The 21,418-nt window shown below is 37.9% G+C and overlaps 1 protein-coding gene across 1 annotated transcript in view; it reads left to right on the top strand.

Annotated features, from left to right (window-relative positions):
• Nucleotides 1-13,608, top strand: part of LOC129731415 (uncharacterized) — a 38,699-nt gene extending 25,091 nt beyond the window's left edge. The window contains exons 2-4 of the mRNA XM_055691394.1: nt 6,292-6,583; nt 6,638-12,423; nt 12,496-13,608. Of these exons, the coding sequence (XP_055547369.1) occupies nt 6,292-6,583; nt 6,638-12,423; nt 12,496-13,067 (6,650 nt within the window). The 3' untranslated portion in view covers nt 13,068-13,608. The remainder of the gene's footprint in view (nt 1-6,291; nt 6,584-6,637; nt 12,424-12,495) is intronic.
• The last annotated feature ends 7,810 nt before the right edge of the window (nt 13,609-21,418 follow it).

The following is a 21,418-nucleotide window of genomic DNA, read 5'->3' as shown; positions in this document are numbered from 1 at the left end:
CTTTTTCTGTCCCTGACGACACCCGAAAAAAGCAGAGTCCACTGTAGGAAGTTACCAACACATTCACACGTATGTGTCAAAACTGGTTTGTTTTGGTTCTCGTTCCACGTGGTGGAGTGTCAGGTAGATTTTTTTCAGCACATTTGCGAGATGGACATATGAAATGGAAACGAGACGAAATGACGAATGCAATAATGACCAAAACAAAACGAATTGACAGCTATCCCATTATTACGCATACCAATGCAATGACATTGAAAATCTTTTATTTGAAGCTGTGAAGTATAGCTTGCCAATTATCATTCAAGTCAGCTTATTTTTACTATGCGATCGGTCACAGAAATGTATTGGACCAGAATGCATGACATAGTAAATTTCACTGCAGACAGGTTTTTATTTTCAATTTATTTTCAATGCAAAAAATCTTGAGGATCTATATAAAAGAAGAGGGTTTCGAAAATATTCATTTTTGTTTTGCGTAATCAATGAAAGTTCCCTAAATGATTCATAACAATAAAGCCATCTCTGAGCAAAGTGAGTGAGAATACAAAGTTTCACACACACACACATACACACACATATACACACACATACACACACACATGCAGAAAATACTCAGCTCGTCGAACTGAGTCGAGTTATATATGACATTCGGCCCTTTGGAGCACTTTTATACCATTGGTTTTTGCAGTGATTGCTAGGATTTTTGGTAGAAAGGCAAAAATGGAGCTAATTCATTAGTATGAGGAAGCATGGAAATTTTCACTCACTAGCAATATTTCATGCAAATGTGTTCTTTGATTCATCAGGTATCGCTCAACTATTTCCACTCGCGTACAAGTTTTCCATTGTTTTTCGCTTCTTAGAGTTCCGAGTACCATAGAAGGAGACTGAATGATTCAAACACGATAGTATTTATTGTATCCAAGTACACTTGCATTCAACAGTATCGCGAGAATCTTTGAGATACTATCGCCAGTGATACAAAATTATGAATCCAAATGAACGTTAGATTGTGTTCATCTGATTGCTTACCGGAGCAAGCAGGTATAATCAATGCTAACGGAAATTGTAGCATGGTGCATTGGCATGTGATATTTGAAACAACCAAGAATCATCGTTGTATATCACGGTGAAAGCGCGACGTGGAGTAGCCGAATTCCGCCACGCAACGAACATTTGAAAGAATCGTTGCGATCGCCCGAGTGCAATCGTTTACGATTCTTTTGTGAAACACTCGCTATATGAGCCGTTGCGGAACAGAGTGGTCTATAGACCATTTTTTTTTCAAAAATGAGTTTTTTACATAAACCGTATCTACTCAAGAAGCTGAAGTTAGGAGACTAGAAAAATTTCAAAAAATCGAACTTTAAAGCTGATTTATACCATGTTACTTGTGATATGTAACTTGTCGTTTGTCCTGTAACATGTTACACGTGATTTGTAACACGAAAAATGTAACATGTCAAATATCATGTAATATGTAACATGTTGTGTTACATGTAATGTTACACGTCACATGTTACATGTGACATGCCATGTACATCATACAACATGTGACACCAGCCATTTCATACGAGTTGACGTCATTTTTATTTATGTTTATGTACATAGACCACTCTTTTCCGAAACGATACGAGGATTCCAGTAAAATATATATGAAGCCAGAGTGGTCTATGTACATTGGTGAGATAAATCACCGATTTCGCAAAGAAACTGTTAATTTTATGAATCCCAATGTTAAACCATTTCATAACCTTTATATTAGAACATTTTGTTTGAAAGAATCCGTTGAACAGAGATTTTTCGAAAATTGCTTCTCCTGAACAATTTGCTCGATGGCACATAGACCACTCTATTCCGCAACGGCTCATATGTTGTTCGCTTCGCCTAAAGCAGGCAATACAAAATCATCAAAGAGCCGTTGAGAGCAAAAGTGGTACATTTGCCATTTTTTCACTTTTTGGGTTTTTATATAAATTGATGCAGAAAGCAATAATATACCATAATATCAAAGAAAAGCCGAGATGTGATAACTTATACCAGAGTTATAGCCAAAACATTTTGTTCAGTTTTCCTTTTCTACAGTATTTCTGGATCCGGAGGGCAACCGGTAGTCTACCGAAAGTTATATTCGGCCAAATAATCTTAAAGATACCAGGGTGTTTTTCTTTGAATCAGCCCCAGTCGATCTAGATTATGTGAAATTTCTTCTGTTAATAAATACATATAAACTAGCGCCACGAAGTGACAGAATTCCTTAACAAAAAGATCATCATCCTATAGGGTAACGGGGGTATTTTGGCCAGCTTTGGGAAGTGTTCGCACAGTTCATTGAAAACAAACACGATTTTTCAACATAAATACCTACTCTATTATACCATTGTTAAAAGCAAAATGTCTATTTTAATATACACCGTTCAACAATGCAATATATTGAAAAATATCCTAAAAATATCAAAATTTCTACGAAGTACTCAAAACATATTTTGGTCCACCAAATTTTTACTTTGGCCCACCTTTATATCTACAGACGTGGGGTCTACTACGAAAGGCTGAAACTCAAAAGGCTGAAACACGAAAGGCTGAAATTCGAAAGGCTGAAATCACGAAAGGCTGAAAACTACATAAGGCTGAAAACACGAAAGGCTGAAAACACGGAAGGCTGAATCACGAAAGGCTGAAAACACGGAAGGCTGAATCACGAAAAGCTGAAAAATCATAAGGCTGAAATTCACAAAGTTCATTTCTAAAAGAACACTCGCGGCCTACGGCCGACTCGATTGTCCGAGATGTATGCTGTCCTTACTCGCTATCGCTCGTTCGGACTAAACTAGGGGATCACCCTTACGAGTCAGTAGACCTTGGAAAACGAACGAACCTATACAGAGGTGATTTCTGCGGGGGGGCTGCCCCCCCCCCCCCCACAGTGGCCGGCGCTTCCGACGGCGGGTCGCCGGCGCACACTCGCGGCCTTCGGCCGTCTCGCATTGAATTATCTAGGAAACGTGTACAAGAGTCAAGTGTGTATAGATTCAAATGTTGCCGAAAATTAATTTTCCATTGCACAAACCAATTAATACTCAAACATTGCACTCTGTCACCTTATAAAGGTTTGTTATCCATGTATCCGAATTTTTCAACGATTATGATTGAAGTTACAAAAGTTTCAGCCTTTCATGTTTCAGCCTTTTGTGGTTTCAGCCTTTTGTGCATTCAGCCTTTCGTTATGAAACATACTTTTCAGCCTTTCGAGTTTCAGCCTTTCGGGTTTCAGCCTTTTGAGTTTCAGCCTTTCGTTACCAACCCACAGACGTGTATGGAAATAGTTCGGACTAAATATATTTAAGATCATCATCGGTATTTTTAGAGCAAAAATAGTGGGTTTGAGAAGAACATCCTTCTGCTGTGAACTTTTGTAAATTTTAGGCATCTAAAAATGAAATGATTTGGCTTATAGCGGTTTGACAGGCATTCTCATCTAATTTCATATCGTTAAATGTGATAAATTAAGAAGTAATTACCTGTAAATTGTCACAAGCTGCTTCTTTGTTCACGTGCAACGGCCAAACGGTAATCAAAGAGATGTCAAAATTTGGCATGGCCAAAATATGTTTGCTTCAGCATGAGGCAAACATATTTCGGCCATGCGTTCAACCACCTTTTCAACTTTTTCCAACATGTTAGAGTATACAAACTGTTTCTATGACATTTCATTGATGTTACTACAACAACGAATTGTTTCAAAAGCATACATATTTGTTACAATAGCTTCCGGACGTTGACTTGTATATTACCACTTCCTCTTGACTCAGCCGTGACTTTGAATATGTATGAACTAATGTCAAAATAACACTACCTAGAGCCGTTGATTGAACAAAAAACTACCTAGAGCCAGTTTTTCGCCGGAAAATTATAGTGTAGTATGATTTTTAGGTGTGTTATTCAATGCACAGTTTTCTAATATTCATTGAATTTATCAGATAAAATGCGTAAAATGTTACCGGGTGGGCCAAAATATGCATGTGGGCCAAAATACTCCCGTTACCCTAGTACCCAATCACTTGGACAACTCCGCTGAAGACATGCATGTTCTATGTCCTAGGATTAGTGAGCTATAATGCATCCTTCATGCTCAGACTGGACATGTACCACTTTTGCTCTCAACGTTTATTTCTGGTTCTCATTATTTTTCCTATAGAACAAAAGTAGTACATGTTTTTCCATTGAAGTTTGTGTAAGTTTCTTAACCAGAACTCGTTATGTTTTCATGTACCGTCTTTTAAAACCTTTCCAGCAATGATTTAGTGCAGTTATGTTGGAAAAAATTATTGAAAATGATTTACCGTGAGGCGCCCTAATTCTGCGTGGCTCCTAATTCTGCGCACTTCGTATCAAAATGTTGATGCCGTTTAGTTAAAAAGGAAACATAAGCAGAAAATTTACAGTTTATATATAGGAAATCACTCGCAAACATCATTTTTGGAAATATGCTTTTAATTGATATTTTTTAACATTTTAATACGAAGTGCGCAGAATTTAGAGCCGCGCAGAATTAGGGCGCTTTACGGTACTATTCGAGTGTTTCTGTTTATCGCGTCTCCTGAAAATTTACTTAATGGCACATGTACCACTTTTGCTCTCAACGGCTCATATTTCTGTGCTCTAAGTTTTCTCTTGTACGCTTGAGAATGTGTAACTTTTAATAGCGGTGGTTTGTTGGGATTGAAAGCTTACGAATAGCGCGTTCAAAAATGATACCCGAATGATTGTTATGCGATAAGGTTTTTTTCCATCCTTGATTGTGAATGTTCGGATATTATGAAACCATTTAACTCAACGTTGCAACACATGATTAATAGATGCGATACCTGGAGAACGTTGGCAAAATAGTTCTGTAGGGTCGTTTAGTTGCATGATGATGGCTTTAAACTTTTGCATACGGTCCACACAAAAAATAGCAGAAACTGCTGTGTAACGAAGAAATAGTAGAGTAGAACGAATAAAAAAACGCGAAGAATCGATGTGGACAGAAAAACAGCGATCTTGAATGCAGTTTTTCCAGAAAGAGAAACGTTTATTTTGGGAAGTATTTCCAATCCAGAAAACTTCATGATAAAGATTCTTTTCTGTTAACAATTTTGTTCTCTACACAACAATTTTTGTTCTATCATGTGTTCAATTATCCTTTTTTGTTCTCTAACATGAAACAATAATCTTAACAGAATCATAATGATTTTTGATTGCCTCATTCCACTCTCCCAGCTAGTGACGAGGTACGATGCTGGCCTAACAAGCCAACTCGTCGTAGGTTCAAGTCTCGGCTCGGGAGAAACTGTTGTTAGTGTGTCAGTAAGAAAGGATTGTAGCGCCTAGCCCCGCAATTGTGTCCTGTGCACTACTAAAACAGTTGGTCGCAAAGTCTGTCTGTGTGTGTTAGTAAACATAAGGTCGAGTTCCGAATCGGAATTGTAGCAACCCAAGGCTTTATTTTATTTATAGCCGCATTCAAAAAGAAACCGTTTTCAATGGAATAAAATTTAGGTGAGATATGTTATTCATTCGTTTTACACATGCAATGTGATGTTTTTTCAATGAGTTTGAAAAATAAATTTTCTGATATTTAACTTTTATGCCACTCATTTTATCCACTCATCCTCTAGGAGGTAGTAACTTGCTTTACATCAATAATCGCTGGTCAACGCAGGTGCACTTAAAAAGCTCAAACCGGAAAAAAGAAAGATTATAGCTATTCAACCATTCCTGTGAATTTTGATATTCCTAGCCATTACCGTTTTACCGAGATTTAAACGAGTTTTCTCGTAAACATTACGTCAAAGCGACGAACCCGGCGAGCAATTTCTATACGACACTCTCGCGTAAGTTGGCGCGTTTTGGTAATGGCTAGGGGCACCAAAATCCACAGGAATGATTGAATAGCTCTAATCCTTAATTGTTTTCGGCTTTTGGAATGCATTTTTTTCATTTTGTCGACCATATCAAAGAACGAACTTTGACAGCAAGTTTTCATTTTTATGTTATTAATAATATGGCGAAACATTACATAGGGTACCTGTTCTATTGTCCTTAGGCTTTTCCTATTATCGTCAGGGAGTAAATAAATCAAGAGCTTCAATTTGGTTCCTCATATTGCAGAGTATCTTCTTGCAAATGATAAGTTCTCTATGACTTCATTAGCCCCCCTGACGATAATAGATCAAGCCTGGCGATAATTGAACAGATATCTAAAAAATATTAATCATTTTATACAAATGTTTCTTTTCTGTACAGAACAACCTCCACTTCCGAATGGGGTAACGGAAAAAGATGCTGAACTTTACAAACAAGTCCGGGATCAGGCGACCAGTTCGTTGGCAGAGATGATGCGGTTAGATGCGCAGACGTTCGCCAAAGCTATTACACCAGAACCTCCATCACCATCGAAGAAAAATACACTTTTATCTACAATGCAAAGTCCGTCAAAGTTCATGGCTGCACAAGAACGATGTCCTGCTGCTATAGAATTTGGGAAACATGAGATTCAAACTTGGTATTCTAGTCCATTTCCGCAGGAGTATGCCAGGTAGATTATGAAATGATTGAAATAATTAAATAAAATCATTGTGATTCATTTCAGATTGCCTAAACTTTTTCTATGTGAGTTTTGTTTAAAGTACACCAAAAGTAAGGCAGTCCTGCAGCGACATCAAGATAAGTGCTTGTGGCGCCATCCTCCTGGAACAGAAATATACCGATGCAATGACATTTCAGTTTTCGAAGTAGACGGTAATGCTAACAAAATATATTGCCAAAACTTGTGCTTGCTGGCAAAACTTTTTCTGGATCATAAAACATTGTACTACGACGTAGAGCCCTTCCTGTTCTACGTCTTAACTAAATATGACAGAAAAGGATATCACCTTGTTGGCTATTTTTCTAAAGAAAAACACTGTCAACAAAAGTACAACGTGTCGTGCATAATGACGATGCCGCAGTATCAACGACAAGGCTTCGGAAGATTCTTGATTGATTTCAGTTACCTCCTGAGTCGTGAAGAAGGCCAACCTGGTACACCAGAAAAACCATTATCTGATTTGGGTCGCGTGTCGTATCATGCCTATTGGCGATCAGTAACTATGGAATATCTTTATCACAATCGCCATCGAGCAGTGTCGTTACGAACGATTTCACGAGACACAGGAATTGTGATCGCAGATGTAGCCTTAGCTTTTCAGTTATTGAATTTTGTAAAATATTTAAAAATACCCAAAGATGGGTTTAAAATATATAAACCTATCATATGCATCGACTGGGATGTTGTAAATAAACACTGTGAACGTGTTTTCAGTTCTAGCATGAGACGTACTATTGATAAAGAATGTTTGCGTTGGACACCCCTACTATCTTCGGTGCCCTATTTTCCGGAACATGATATAGCTCCTGTTGTTTCACCCCCATTGGATAAAAGGCTCAAACAAGAAAATGTAGAAGAAGGAACCCTCGTGCATGAATCTGACACAGGCAAACATCCGATATCCGTTGTGGCTGCTCTACAAAGTGATGTTTGTGAAGAATTCAGGGGCATAAAAAAACGTGGTAAAAGATACTCCACGGCGAGGCCTGTTAACCTTTATAAAAAAATAGAAAAGCAAATTCCACTTGTCTTAGATTCATCAAACGCCAAATCTGGTGAAAGAATTAATCAAAATGTTATAGAATCCTCTTCATCTGGACGCAAGCGTTTAAGACCATTCAAATTCAATGAAAATATTTCTTCTCCTAAACCTACGTCAAGCGCATCAACTATTCATACACCTGCACAAAAGAAACGCAGAAGATCTGAATTATTGCAGGCCGATGTGGAAGAAAACAAGCGTCCAAAGTTAGACCAGGTAAAAGAGCTATCGTTAAAAGATTTATCACAGGTATCAACATCTGTAAGACGACCAAGTAACGTGCGCAAATCGAAAGATGGTCCTCAGCGGAGAAGCGAAGAAAGCAAAGATTCTTTACATGAACATCAACAGTCAGAATCTTCGAAAGGTATAGTAACTTATACTACAGTTGAGGACATAATTTTCGAGAAAACAAATGTCGTTGTTGCTAAAGAGAGCCCTTCAGTTTCACAGAAGCTCAAAAGACAAACATTTAAAAGGTTTGCAAGGCGAAATTCTGGTAAAAACAGTCGACTTGCTGTTCCCGAAGTTGCTATAGATAGTGACGGACATAATTTATCATCGGTAGTAAAAAAGCAGTCGACTCTGCCAGAGACAGTTCGAACGAAACTTCATTCTCGTCATGCTTTTGCGGTAGTTAAGGAAGATGTTGAAAGTGAAACTTGTATTCAGGATTCAGGAGCAAGAGATAGGCGACAAATTGGTAACAAGAATAGTTCATCAAGCGAAATGTCCTCAGGAGAAGCTGACGATGAAATGGAGGAAGAAACGGTTAATCGCAAAAAACGTATTCTTTCGAAGGAATGCTTGGCTTTTTCTGTAACAAAAAGTTCTTGTGTCGACAAAATGGATGTTTTTGCTGAAGAAAACAATGAAGCTCTTAGCGATATGATAACTTCAATTGCAACGATAAGTGATCATAAGGAACCACATACTCAAACAACAGATGATGTACAACTGAAACCCACGCTTGAAATAGACACTAAAAGCGAACAAGACAATAATGATATAAAGAAAGCGCAAAATGAAGATATCTCTGAAGTGGTTGATAAATGTGTGAAAAATGAGACATTGGCCGAGTCAAACACCCAAGCAGAACATGATACAACAAAAAATGATGTTTCCACTGACTTATGTAACATGCGCGTTACTGACAACAAAACACCTGAAGAGAAGTTAATATCTCAGATTGCTAGAATTGATAAGAGTTCATCTCAAAATGACGGAACGGGCATTGAATACGAAAACGTGATGAGTAGCGTAGAAAACAAATATGACGATGAGTGTGTAATATTGAAGTCTACCTATAAATCCAAAATCGAAAACAATGGTTCTGAAAGTGACCATTCAATTTTTAGCGTTGTCAATGAAACAGTTTTGATTAATCAGTCTGACTCAAAAGACAAAAATGAATTACCATGTAGTGAAAGAAGTGAGTCTTTAGAAAACATCAAACTCAACGTTTCGGCAACTGAATTAAACATAGATGTGGCGTTTACCACCCAGTTCGGAAGCGCGTCTCGAACAGCTGCTGAACAGCAAAACGATCCTAGTACTGTGTGTAGCAATGTCAATGGCGGTAACAAAGATTCTTTTTCTACTGAATTGAGTGAAAAAATATCGGTTATTACGGAGTCGAAGTCTGGTGTCGGTAAGGAAACTGTCATTGAAATAGACTCTAAAGTGAATGAGAAGTTGTCAGAAGGCCAAAATACAGTAGAGGTAGTAGAAAAAGATGCAAACACAATTGTACCATCATGTCAAACGATCGAACCACAGCAACAAGCTATTTTCTTTCCGTCCGTTACTCTTAACAGCGATGGAGTAGCTGGCAATAACACGACAAGTGTGTTAATGGTTAATGAGAATTACGATAAAAATTTAGAAATTAGAAGACCTAAAATTATTGTTGATATAAAGTCTACTAGTGATTGCGAAGCTGGGGCTCAAAAACGCGAAAAGGTTGAACAAATTGAAACCACCACTTATGTGTGTCTTGAGAGCAAAAATTCGACTAAAGGTCATAAAGATTCTGGTAATAAATTGGAAGTAGAAGAAAAAGCACTCGAGGATAACTTAACAGTTGCTCCTCCTGTCGTTACATCTTTTGAAAGTGGAGGATCTCATAAAAAAAAGTTTATCAAAAACGCTGCTGAGGAAGCCAGTAAGCAACACCTTGCCGAGGTAGCTGAAGCGGAACAACACAAGGAAATGTCAGTTATTCAGCAATGTGAAGATGTTAAAAATTATAATTTGTCAGCAACACCAATAGTAAGTTCGATCGGCTATATACGTGATGAAAAACTGGAGCAGTCGCCCACTAACCCTGTAATTGATATCAAAAAAGAACCTTCGGTTGCAAAGTCCTCGAAGAACGATGTGGATTTGATGGTTCAACAGCAAACCAGCGAAAAAAACAAACCAGCCGAAACCAAGACATCGAGTGTATGTCATGAATTGTCAAACAACTTCGATAATTTATCAAAAAACTGCGCAGATCCACCTAAGAAAACAAAGGAGAAAAGTTCCAATGTTGAAGATGGTAAAAAAAATAAATTAGAGGTCAAGCGAGTTCAGAATGCTACTGTTAAAGCTGAATCAAAAAACGAGGTGAAAATTAGGGCTGATCAAGAGAGTTACAGTACTAGTGGCAATAGTGTAGGTAACGTAGGAGTTGCTCTGAAAAGACCGGAGAGTATAAAGAAAGAAGCACTCAAAAATGCATCAGCTTCCAATGGTGGTAATTGCGCTAAAAATAATTATGCGACTGATCAAACAAAGCAAAATTCCACAACAGATAATAGCAAAATTAGTTTAAATGCAACTACCAGCAGTGTAAATCCTCGTGCAGAAAAATACACTTCAAAACATTCTATGCATGATTCAAAAACTATTGATCTCAACAAAATAGCTCCTCAGTTTCCCGCCATTAATCAGTTACCTAATTACCACACTACTTCACAATATTGGCAACTAGATCCTTACTACCAAAGTTACAATCTCTCGCATTTGGACGCTTCAAACCAGAAATCGCCCAACAAATTTCATCTCGATTTGGCAACATCAATGGCTTATGGTAGCTTTCCATCGAATCTATATCAAACTGCGTTCCAGCAACATCAAGAGCAACAGTACCAGCAACACCAGCAATCATATCAAGTTAAAGAACGTTCAAACCAAAGATTAGACAAGAAATGTTTATCGGGCCAAAATAACATAAATTCTGAGTTGCATAAGAGTATAAAAAGTGCAAAAACAATGGAAGAATCAAAATACAGTAAGAATACCATCGATAATCAAATGCAGCAACAATTAACTGGTGTTAACATGACCGTTGGTACAGATGGTTCTTGCGCAAAATCAGCTGGTTTACAATTCGGTGGGCATAATACAATTAAAACGAGCTCGAAAGGCAAGGTAGATCACAAGGTAAACGACAATTGTATTATAAATAAAACAAATCAGCAGCACAACGAACAAGCTGCACATTCCAGTCAACAAAGTAATTCCTGCCAGATGGCAGGCATACAACAGCACCATAATCAGCAAATGTTGAACAAAAACATGCAGCAGCAGATCGTTTCATCTAAAACCAGTTTTCAAAATGATGATTTGAATCAACAGGAAAATACAAACAATAATTCTAGTATGCCAAATACAGACATAAAGCATCAACATAGTAGTCAAAATGAGGTGCAATCCATCGGTGTTTATACCCCAGATTCAACGACAAATTCGGTGCATAGCCTGCATCAGTATGGCCAATGTGATCTCGATGTTACTCAGTTAGGGTTGGAATCGCCTGCTAGCATTTCAAGCGATATTAATACTCAAGGTTCTGTTGACAATATGAGGCCTTCTAGTGTCGTATCTCATCAAGTGAATACATATTCTGATTGCTCACTTCAACAACAGCAACATCAGTCACAAATGCAACAAATGAATATGCACACTCACGTTTCAGCTTCAAGTCCACAGCAATCAATGGCAATTATTAATAGTAATTCAAGTATGGAGAATGCGGGTACGGCCGCACGTGGAAAAGTTCAGCAACAACAACTCTCACATCAAACCAATAGGAGTACTACTAATAATCGATCTACGACTCCAAAAATCAGTAGAAACACAGCAACTCCCGTGAGTACTCATCAGCAACAACAGCAGAGACATCAAAACCGCTCCACTCCCCCAGTTGGGAATGCTATTCCGCCATTGGCAAGTCCAGGTCATCACCAACAACATCAACAATCACAGCAACAGTCAATGCAACAGCAGAATGTAGCACAACAACATCAGCACCAGCTGGCGTTGCAGCAACAAATGCATCAATCGTACGGTCACATTTCGGGAGCATCTATAAATCATCAGAATCATTCACAAAACATGCATCAGTCCGGATACATCACATCTCAATTAGGCATCTCTAGTCAAGGCTATCCCCAATCGCCTACGTCTTATGGAAGCGTTCCGATGACCACTGTGATACAACATAGAATGTCAGGGAGCCACACAAGTTTAGCAACACCTAATAGCCTCCACAGTCCCCATCAACGTCTTGGACCATCGCCTTCTTCATGTGCCGTTTCATCAGCCAACAATTTTTACATTCAACCGGGTAGTGCTAGTCATCAACAGTCGCATACACCAATACCCGCACCTACGCCCACACCTACTCCGACACCAACCCCAACACCTCAGATGGATAACAATTGTCAAGCAGGAAATATTCAAGGAACAGTAAGTCAAGGTAACGTAATACAAGGTTCACTCTCGTGCCTCTCAAAATTGCAACAGCTAACAACTAGTGTTGACATGGTAGGTCCATCGTGTAATACACCACCGGCAGGAGCAGTCAATATCACACCTCCACCAAATCATCACTCCCATGTTGGTGGTACACTCACACCTTCTCCTTCGTCGCTAATGAGCCAGCAGAATACGGTTAGAAATATTTCAACACCACCGGCTTCCATCCAAACCCAGATGCCATCCTTGAATTATCACAAATACTACACTGGAAATATGAACGTGTCCCCAATTGCAGGATCACAAAACAGCCGGTTATCGCGAAACACGGCATCCGCTCCTATTCAGCATATGAGTAATACTTCGAACCGAGTTAGCCCGAACGTTGCTATTAGTCCCAACCTAATGTCACCGTACAGTACATTAAATTCTTATCGTATGTCAGCTGCTCAATCTTCAAGTACAGGTGGATATATAACAAATCCCACCGCCGGGTTTATAAACAATGCAACACAAATTCCAGTACAGATGGGAGTTATGAATATGCAATCACAATATCAAGACCCATCGGCAATACAACGGGCTCAACAAAACTCAATGTATCCAGCAGCATACTCGGCCTACTTACCTGCTATGAGGCGATAGAAAAATGAATAAATATAAACTTTAACACATAGAAGGGACTTGTGGTCCTCTCTCACAATATTACACGTCGATTATCATACCAATGTATAATCGCAAAGTTTTTGTTTCCAGCTTTTTAGATCTGTCCGTCCGTCCGTACAATTTGTTTTGTTGAACAAAACTGTTTCCCATTTGCGTTGATCTCAAAATTTAGCAAGTTTGTTGTTAGCGAAACATCTTATTCTTACGATGAAGCCATGTATAAAAGTGTAAAGTATGTGTGAATAATATTTGAACAAAATGGGAGTCATCCTTTTCTCACTTGTTGAAAATGTAAAGTACTATGAACATCTTAACCTTGTTTAGATTACTAAAATAAGGGCTGTTACTGTAAGTGTTATATAATAAGATAAGCAGATAATGATAAGAGAAAACATATAATTTAATTAGGATTACCCTAATACGAATGCGTATTCGATTTTAAGTGGGATTCTGTTATTTTCTCAAAAATATTTGTATAATATTTAAAACATGATATTAAAATAATGATTTACCTTTACGATAAAAATAGTAATTATTCATACTTTGGCTAGATGACACATGTTGGCTGCTATTTTCACATCTATATGTCTAGATTCACCGCTTGCAAACGTGCTCGAAGCGTTGACATCGAAGCAAACACCCAAATAATGCAAACACAAGCGGCAAAAGTCGTGGTTTCGAAATATATTTTTTCAACCTCTTCAGAGGGAACGGTTAAACTTTCGTTTTAGGGGTTGTAGGTTTACCTTTTTAGTTTTCAAAAAATCGATTTTTTTATTTCATTATCTCAAAGTACAAAGTACTCCAGTTGGATCGTACATCTGATTAGAGCAAACCCACCAGTGGCTAAATTGAAGTTTCTAAAGCTAGTTTGGCAACTCCCACCATAACGCGGCAACCGCACTGGCGTTGCTATGTTGGTTTGGGAAATAGCAATCCCCACCTCGGGTAATAGCGAGCTATTAAATTATGGCAACGTGATAGCAACGTGCCGCATCGTTGCTATTTGATGAATAATGTCAAACTGTTGTTTGTTTTGTTGTGCTCGATAGTAAATTAATGTTCGTAACAATATTATGAAAATAATGAGTGTTTCGAACATAATTGGTCGGCCCCGGAAGACGAAACGCTTTGCCTTCGTTAAACACGTCGTAGGACGCAAGTATCGGCGTGAACCAGTCTATTTTAATTTCGATTGAGCTGAAATTTCATACAGGGTGTTTTTTCGGGCGGGTCAACATTTATAGTTTTTTTTTTAAATTCGAGATGACCATTTTGGTTGACACTCTAATCTACACGAAGCATAAAGCTCAAGTCTTCACAAGATTGGTCAACCATGTCATTATTTCAATAAACCTGGAAGGTTTGAGCGAATTGCTCGGGAGTATTACCGACTATTGCTGCTGACTCTTTTGAAGGCATGTTAGTCTCAGTTTCCCGTTACGTCCGGTTGTTGAACAAAAAACCATTTTTCGCATCTACAGCTATTTTAATCTTCGAAAACAACGTAAGACGAATTCGAAAGCGGCGTCGGAAATGGTCATCGGTATAGACCGGTGTTTCCGAAAAAAAAAACATTGTTAAAACGCTGGATGGCAAACTTCCTTAGCATAGCGGTCAACATTTTACCGTTTTCCAGGCTGAGAGTCCCCTCGAATCTTTCCAAAAATCCTTTTCATAGTCGCGCATAAAAAGATTTGTTTCGCGAAATCATTTTCTCCGTCACTAGAATCAACCAAATACTCGAGAACAATCTCCGCGTTCTACATTTAAATTTTGTTTGGCTGCAAATTTGCAAATATTAATAGTAAATTGTAGGAATCGAGACAGCACAAAGTACAAAATACAATTAATGACAGTTCGCCAATTTTGAGTATAATAGTTATTGAAGGCAACGTTGCGAAACGTTCCACGGTCTAACGCAATTACTTTAATTAAACATACAAGGATAAAAAAATCCATGCACGCACAAGCGAAGAAACCAGAATTGTGTTATCGATAATTTGGGAGAACGGAAACAAAGTTAAAACAGAGTTGCTTGAAATAAAGGGAATATTTTATGAAGCAGAAAGAAGGCAGATCATTCCGGAAACAATTGACGGACAGATAAATTGGTTATTACTAGATGCGCAGAATTTTGGGGAAATACGACACACACAAACATTTTGCTAATGCTAGCTAGTGACGGTCTTTAAAAATTAGCAACTGCCGGCGTTAAAAAAAAATAGATAAATTGGTAATCTCCAACAGCAACGACCGGTGCGAACATCGGTTGCTATCCAAAATAGCAACGGCCAGCGTTGTGAAAATAGCAACTCAAAGCGCACCAATGAGTAGCCATTTGAGTTGCTATTTTGAAAATCAGAGATAGTTAAATAGAGACGAGTTAAATAGTTTGTTTTGGAAAGTCTTCGGGTTTTACGCCGGAAGTGCTTTAAAGGAAGTAGTTTCAAGCCTAAGTTCATTTTAAAGGTTGTATAATTAGTAGGGACAGTGGTAAATCGCGATTTCGCGGAAGCCGCGAAATCCTGCGTCGGCCGCGAAATTTACAAAAACCCGCGAAATGCCGCGAAAGTAATGAAAAATAGCAGCATTCTATGTCAATCTTGAAACATTTTTCGAAACCTGCGAATTTTCTGAAAACCAGTGACACGGACAAAGCTGAAGAATAATGGGCACCTCGAGGGCAACTTTTCCTACGCAACCAATAAAATGAAACAGTACTTCTGCTCTCTTACAACGCGATTTTGTCAACCTGGAACTGTCTTCGGTTGCTAGATCCTCTTCGAGCAAATATTTTGGCGATTGATAGAATTCCAGAGTGTGCAGCCAAAATCAAAGTTGCTAAATGACCTAAGTACCTACTAGTAAGCAATTTTATAATAGCTGACAGTGAGATCGGTACGGTATTATAATTTTTGTAGGTATTCGGATCGCGGACGTTTTCCTGAGCTTTTTCCGGTTGGCAAAAAATATTTATCAATTCCTGGAAACTCGGAAAATACGAAACGCAGCGTAAGCCACAACTACGTGCCTATCGACACCAAAATATAACTGAACACAATTTGACACAGTCACCCTTATTCTTGTTTACGGCCGTATCGCTTTCGTACGAAGCAGCAGCGGCGTACGAATGTGATACGAACGCATACGAATCCGGTTCGTTCTAACCAATTCGAGCTTTCGAACATCGTTGCTTTCGTACGAACGTGCCATTCTTGTCTACGTACGTATGCGTATCCGTATTCTTTTTGCTCTCGTTCGCAAACGTCAGTCAAAAGTTGCGAATCGCTGTACGTATCGCTTTACGTATCGCCGGCGCCGGTAGTTTTTTCTTGTTTTTTTGCTGTTTTGTGTTACTTTACTAGGAAAATCGAGTAAACCGAGGAAAATTTCTCACTTAGTGAAGTGTGTGCAACATTCTGAAAAGACATTTGGTACAATCGTTGCTGAAAATCTTCAATTTAGAACACAGCAACGTCAGTCGAAAGTTGCGAATCGGTGTAAGAATCGCCGGCGCCGGTAGTTTTTCTGCTGCTTGGTGTTAGTTTTTTGAAAAAATTGAATAAGATGAAGAAAATTTATTGTTCCGTGAAGTGTGTGCAACATTCAGAAAAACATTTGTGACAATCGATTTTGTAAAATCTCCAGTTTTAGAAACAGAACACCGTTAGTGGAAAATTGCGGATGACTGAACGAATCGCCGTTGCCGCGGGTGTTTTTTCTCGCTTTTCTGCTGTTTTGTGTAAGGTTTTTTGGAAAAATGAAATAGGCCGAAGAAAAATTCTAGTTTAGGGAAGTGTGTGCAAAATTTTCAGAAAAAACATTTGTGACAATGGATTTTTTAAAATCTGGATAAATCGCTATACGTATCTGTTTACGAATTGCCGGTGCCGGTAGTTTTTTCTCGTTTTTCTGCTGTTTTGTGTTACTTCGCTAGGAAAATCAAATAAACCTAAAAAAATTCTCACTTAGTGACGTGTTTGCAACATTCTGAAAAAAACTTTTGGGACAATCGTTGCTGAAAATCTCCAGTTTTGAAAACAGAAGAAAACAGCAACCTCAGTCGAATCTGGCGAATGGCTGCACGAATCGCCGGCGCCGGAAGTTCTTTGGCCTTTTTCTGCTGTTTTAAATTATTTTTTTTAATCGAATAAGTCGAAGAAAATTAATTGTTTTGTGGAGTGTGTGCAACATTTTAAAAATCATTTGCGGTAATCGATTTAAAAAAAATTCAAGTTTTAGGAACGGAACACCGTCAGTCGAAGGTTTTGAATGGCTGTACGAATCGCCGTAGTCGCGGTTTTTTTTCTCGTTTTGTGCAAGGTTTTTTTTTGAAAAATCATACAGGCCGAAGAAGATTCCTAGTTAAGCGAAGTGTGTGCAATATTTTCAGGAGAAACGTTTGTGACAATGGATTTTTAAAAGTTTCCAGTCTTGCAAACAGAGCAGCAACGTTAGTCAAAAGTTGTGAATCGCTGTACATTTTTTTTCGAATCACCGGCGCCGGTAGGTTTTTTTTCGTGTGGTTGCTGTTTTGTGTTAGTTTACTAAAAAAATCGACTTAGCAAAGTACTTTCTGTAAGCGGGGATTTTTTTTTATTTGAGAGTTATTTCCTTAAAGATGCCTTGTGCATTTTGGTATAGACTTTTTTCAAAGCAACGAAGCTCAGAACCCTTTAATTTTATTGAAAAACTGTCTGAAAAAAATTTGTGAAAACTAATGCATTGTAAAGAGATATTGTTGACGTAACAATAAATAAATACAAAGTTCTAATTTACAAAAAAGTGTTGTTATTTTTTAGAAACTTAGAATAGTAAAAAAAACTTTTGTCAAAAAGTCCGGAAGAGAAATGAAACAAAAGAAAAGTTCGAGTTTCCGAGCAATTTTGAGAAAAATTGCATTCCAATGGTAACTCGCCCTACACACGGGCAACCAATTTTATCGACCATTTTTGAGTTGGCCGAAACTTTGCATAGATGTTGCTATGGGTAAAAGATTTTAATTTTCCAAAAAAATATTCATTCTAAAAAAACTTTTTGGGAAAAAAAAATGTCCCGAAAGGGCTCATTTAAAAAAATCTTATTTTTTTTTATAAAAACTACATGATTATTTAAACATTTGGATTGTCCGACCATGGAGAAATAAAAACATTTTTTTTTCCAGAGCATAATTTTTTTGGAAGGATAAAATTATAAACTACAATTTTGCCATAGAAATGACGTCAAATAACAAACCATTTTGCCTGTAAAAATATGTTCAATTACGCAAAGAGGGCTCTATTGGAGATCAAAAATATTTTCACAGCCACAACGGTTTTTTTTGCCTGGCATTGTTTCTTTGGCAAAGTTGCAAAATTAAAAAATAAATATTTGTTTAACAAAAATTATAATTTTGTTTCTCTGATTTCTCCATTATCGGGCAGTCCTTAATGTTTAGGTAATTTTTTGTAGTTTTTACAAAAAACAAGTTGAGCTATATATATATTTCTATATTCTAGTTTATAATTTTATCCTTCCAAAAAAATTATGCTCTGGAAAAAAAATAAAATGTTTTTATATCTCCATGGTCGGACAATCCAAATGTTTAAATAATCATGTAGTTTTTATAAAAAAAAATAAGATTTTTTTAAATGAGCCCTTTCGGAACATTTTTTTTCCCAAAGTTTTTTTAGAATTAATATTTTTTTGGAAAATTAAAATCTTTTACCCATAGCAACATCTATGCAAAGTTTCAGCCAACTCAAAAATGGTCGATAAAATTGGTTGCCCGTGTGTAGGGGGAGTTACCATTGGAATGCAATTTTTCTCAAAATTGCTCGGAAACTCGAACTTTTCTTTTGTTTCATTTCTCTTCCGGACTTTTTGACAAAAGTTTTTTTTACTATTCTAAGTTTCTAAAAAATAACACTTTTTTGTAAATTAGAACTTTGTATTTATTTATTATTACGTCAAAAATATCTCTTTACAATGTATTAGTTTTCACAAATTTTTTTTCAGACAGTTTTTCAATATAATTAAAGGGTTCTGAGCTTCGTTGCTTTGAAAAAGTCTATACCAAAATGCACAAGGCATCTTTAAGGAAATAACTCTCAAATAAAAAAAAATCCCCGCTTACAGAAAGTACTTTGCTAAGTCGATTTTTTTAGTAAACTAACACAAAACAGCAACCACACGAAAAAAAACCTACCGGCGCCGGTGATTCGTAAAAAAAATGTACAGCGATTCACAACTTTTGACTAACGTTGCTGCTCTGTTTGCAAGACTGGAAACTTTTAAAAATCCATTTAGGGTTGTTGATATTTTATCGATATTTGATATTATCGATATTTGCTCGTCACAATATCAATATTTTTGACCGATATTGGCGCATTTGATATTATCGATGTTTCGATATTGCGACTCGATATTGCTGTCCGATATTCTCGGTTGCCATCAGGGGAGTGCTGCCGGCAAAATTTTGCCTACCGATCATAAATTCATCATGGCATCAAAATTAAATTTAAAATGCTTACACACAATATAAGATATTCATTGAAAGTGCACATTATACTGAAAACAAACGTTAAGCAGGGTGACACTCAAAACTCGAAATTAAATTCCCGGGTTTTTCCCGGTTCGTTCAAATATTTTTCCCGGTTATTTGTACTTCAGAATTCTGCATTTTTTCATACAGTTAAGGGTTAAAAAAGCGTGACTGTCGATTTACATCCCATTATCGAATTACATTCTAATATAGTCACTTTTTAAGCGTGTTCACGCTTATTATAATCCAGAGATATTGTTGCAGAAATTCGAAAAATGTGACGGACGTCATCTTTTTCAAGAGGATAACGTTTGCGGTAAAAAAAAAATGGTACCCCGCCACGTCAAAAACGGACATCGTGCGGCACTTTGTAGACGCCTGGTATGCCCGTTCCGGCATCTACAATATCTTGACACAATTGGACAACGATCAAAGCATCGGAAGAAAGCCCAGTTCTGGACGGCCAACGACCCTGAACGGCAAGAAGCTTCAAAGGATGCTGAAGAGGTAGACCGAGGGAAAAATGGCTAAATCGCTGCGTGCACTTGGTCGGGAGGTTGGTGCATGCGGTAAAACAGTGAAAAAGTTGTTGGAAAACATGGGCATACATGTCAGGAAGCAGCAGTCCCGTCCACTGGTGCTAGTCTCGGAGCTGCAGGCAATGACGCAGCGACAGAGGTTTAAGATGGTCAAGTCAATTTCCCTGGCAAATCGCGATGTGACAGTGGTAATGGACGACGAGACCTATCTAACCCTAGATGACAACGATTAGTAGGGCACTTTGTATTTTACCTCCCCTACGAAGAAAGTGAGCACCGAGGTGAAGTATATTCACAGACCAAGTTCCCCAAGAAGGTGCGGCTGTGGCTGACAATCAGCGAGAAAGGGATGTCAAAGTTGCTCTTCTTTTGTTCGGGCTGGCCGTGAACGAGGAAATTTACAGTACGAAGTGCCTGCCAGAAGTTGCGTCGTTTATCAAGAAATACCATAAGGGCGAAGACACGGTGTTCTGGCCAGATTTGGCGTCGGCCCACTACTCGAAGCGATCGTTGGAGGAGATGGAGAATTTCTGGGCATACTTGAAGCGCAAGATCTATTCCAACAATTTTGTCGCGAAAACGGAGGAGGAATTAATAAAAAACACAGAAAAAGCTTGAAAACATGCCTGCACGCAGGTTTTCGTCCGCCATGGCGAATGTTCCGGTTAACTGCCGGAAGGTCGCTCGCAGGGGCGTAGAATTTTTAAAACATAAACAACGCATATAATACTCATTACCGGGGACTCCTAGGCTAAATTAAGTTTGTAGGAACCGTTTTTACCTCAACCACCGAAGATTCAATATATAAAAGAATTACACTTAAACACATTAGCTTCAAGAGCACGGGCCGTGGCATTCTTCTTTCTGGCTTCTTCATCTTGATCTGAATTCTCCTTCTTCTTTGTCTTCAACAATTCAATATATCGGCTATGTGAAACGCGAGCGTAATAGATTAACGACTTGGTGATATCTTTTTTTTTTTTTTTTTTTAATGGGGGGGATTTGTTAGTAGCTTAAGTATTTATGATAAATATTAGTAAATAATGAGTATGTGTGTCCAATCACAAATGGTGACTTCTCAACACTGTTAGAAATTTGTAATTTTCATTATTAGGATTTGTTTGCTTTCGCAATTAGGACTTATCGTTCGTAGGGGTTTAAACCTACTTGTCAGAAAAGGGGAAGTAAACTTACAACTAACTTAATTGCTAACTTATTGGCTATAAAGAGAGCTTATCGTAGCAATTGAGGATTGCAACGATTTT

The sequence above is a fragment of the Wyeomyia smithii genome, chromosome 3 (genome assembly GCF_029784165.1).
Source record: "Wyeomyia smithii strain HCP4-BCI-WySm-NY-G18 chromosome 3, ASM2978416v1, whole genome shotgun sequence".
Classification (NCBI taxonomy): domain Eukaryota; kingdom Metazoa; phylum Arthropoda; class Insecta; order Diptera; family Culicidae; genus Wyeomyia; species Wyeomyia smithii.
This window is presented reverse-complemented; position numbering and strand designations above follow the sequence as displayed.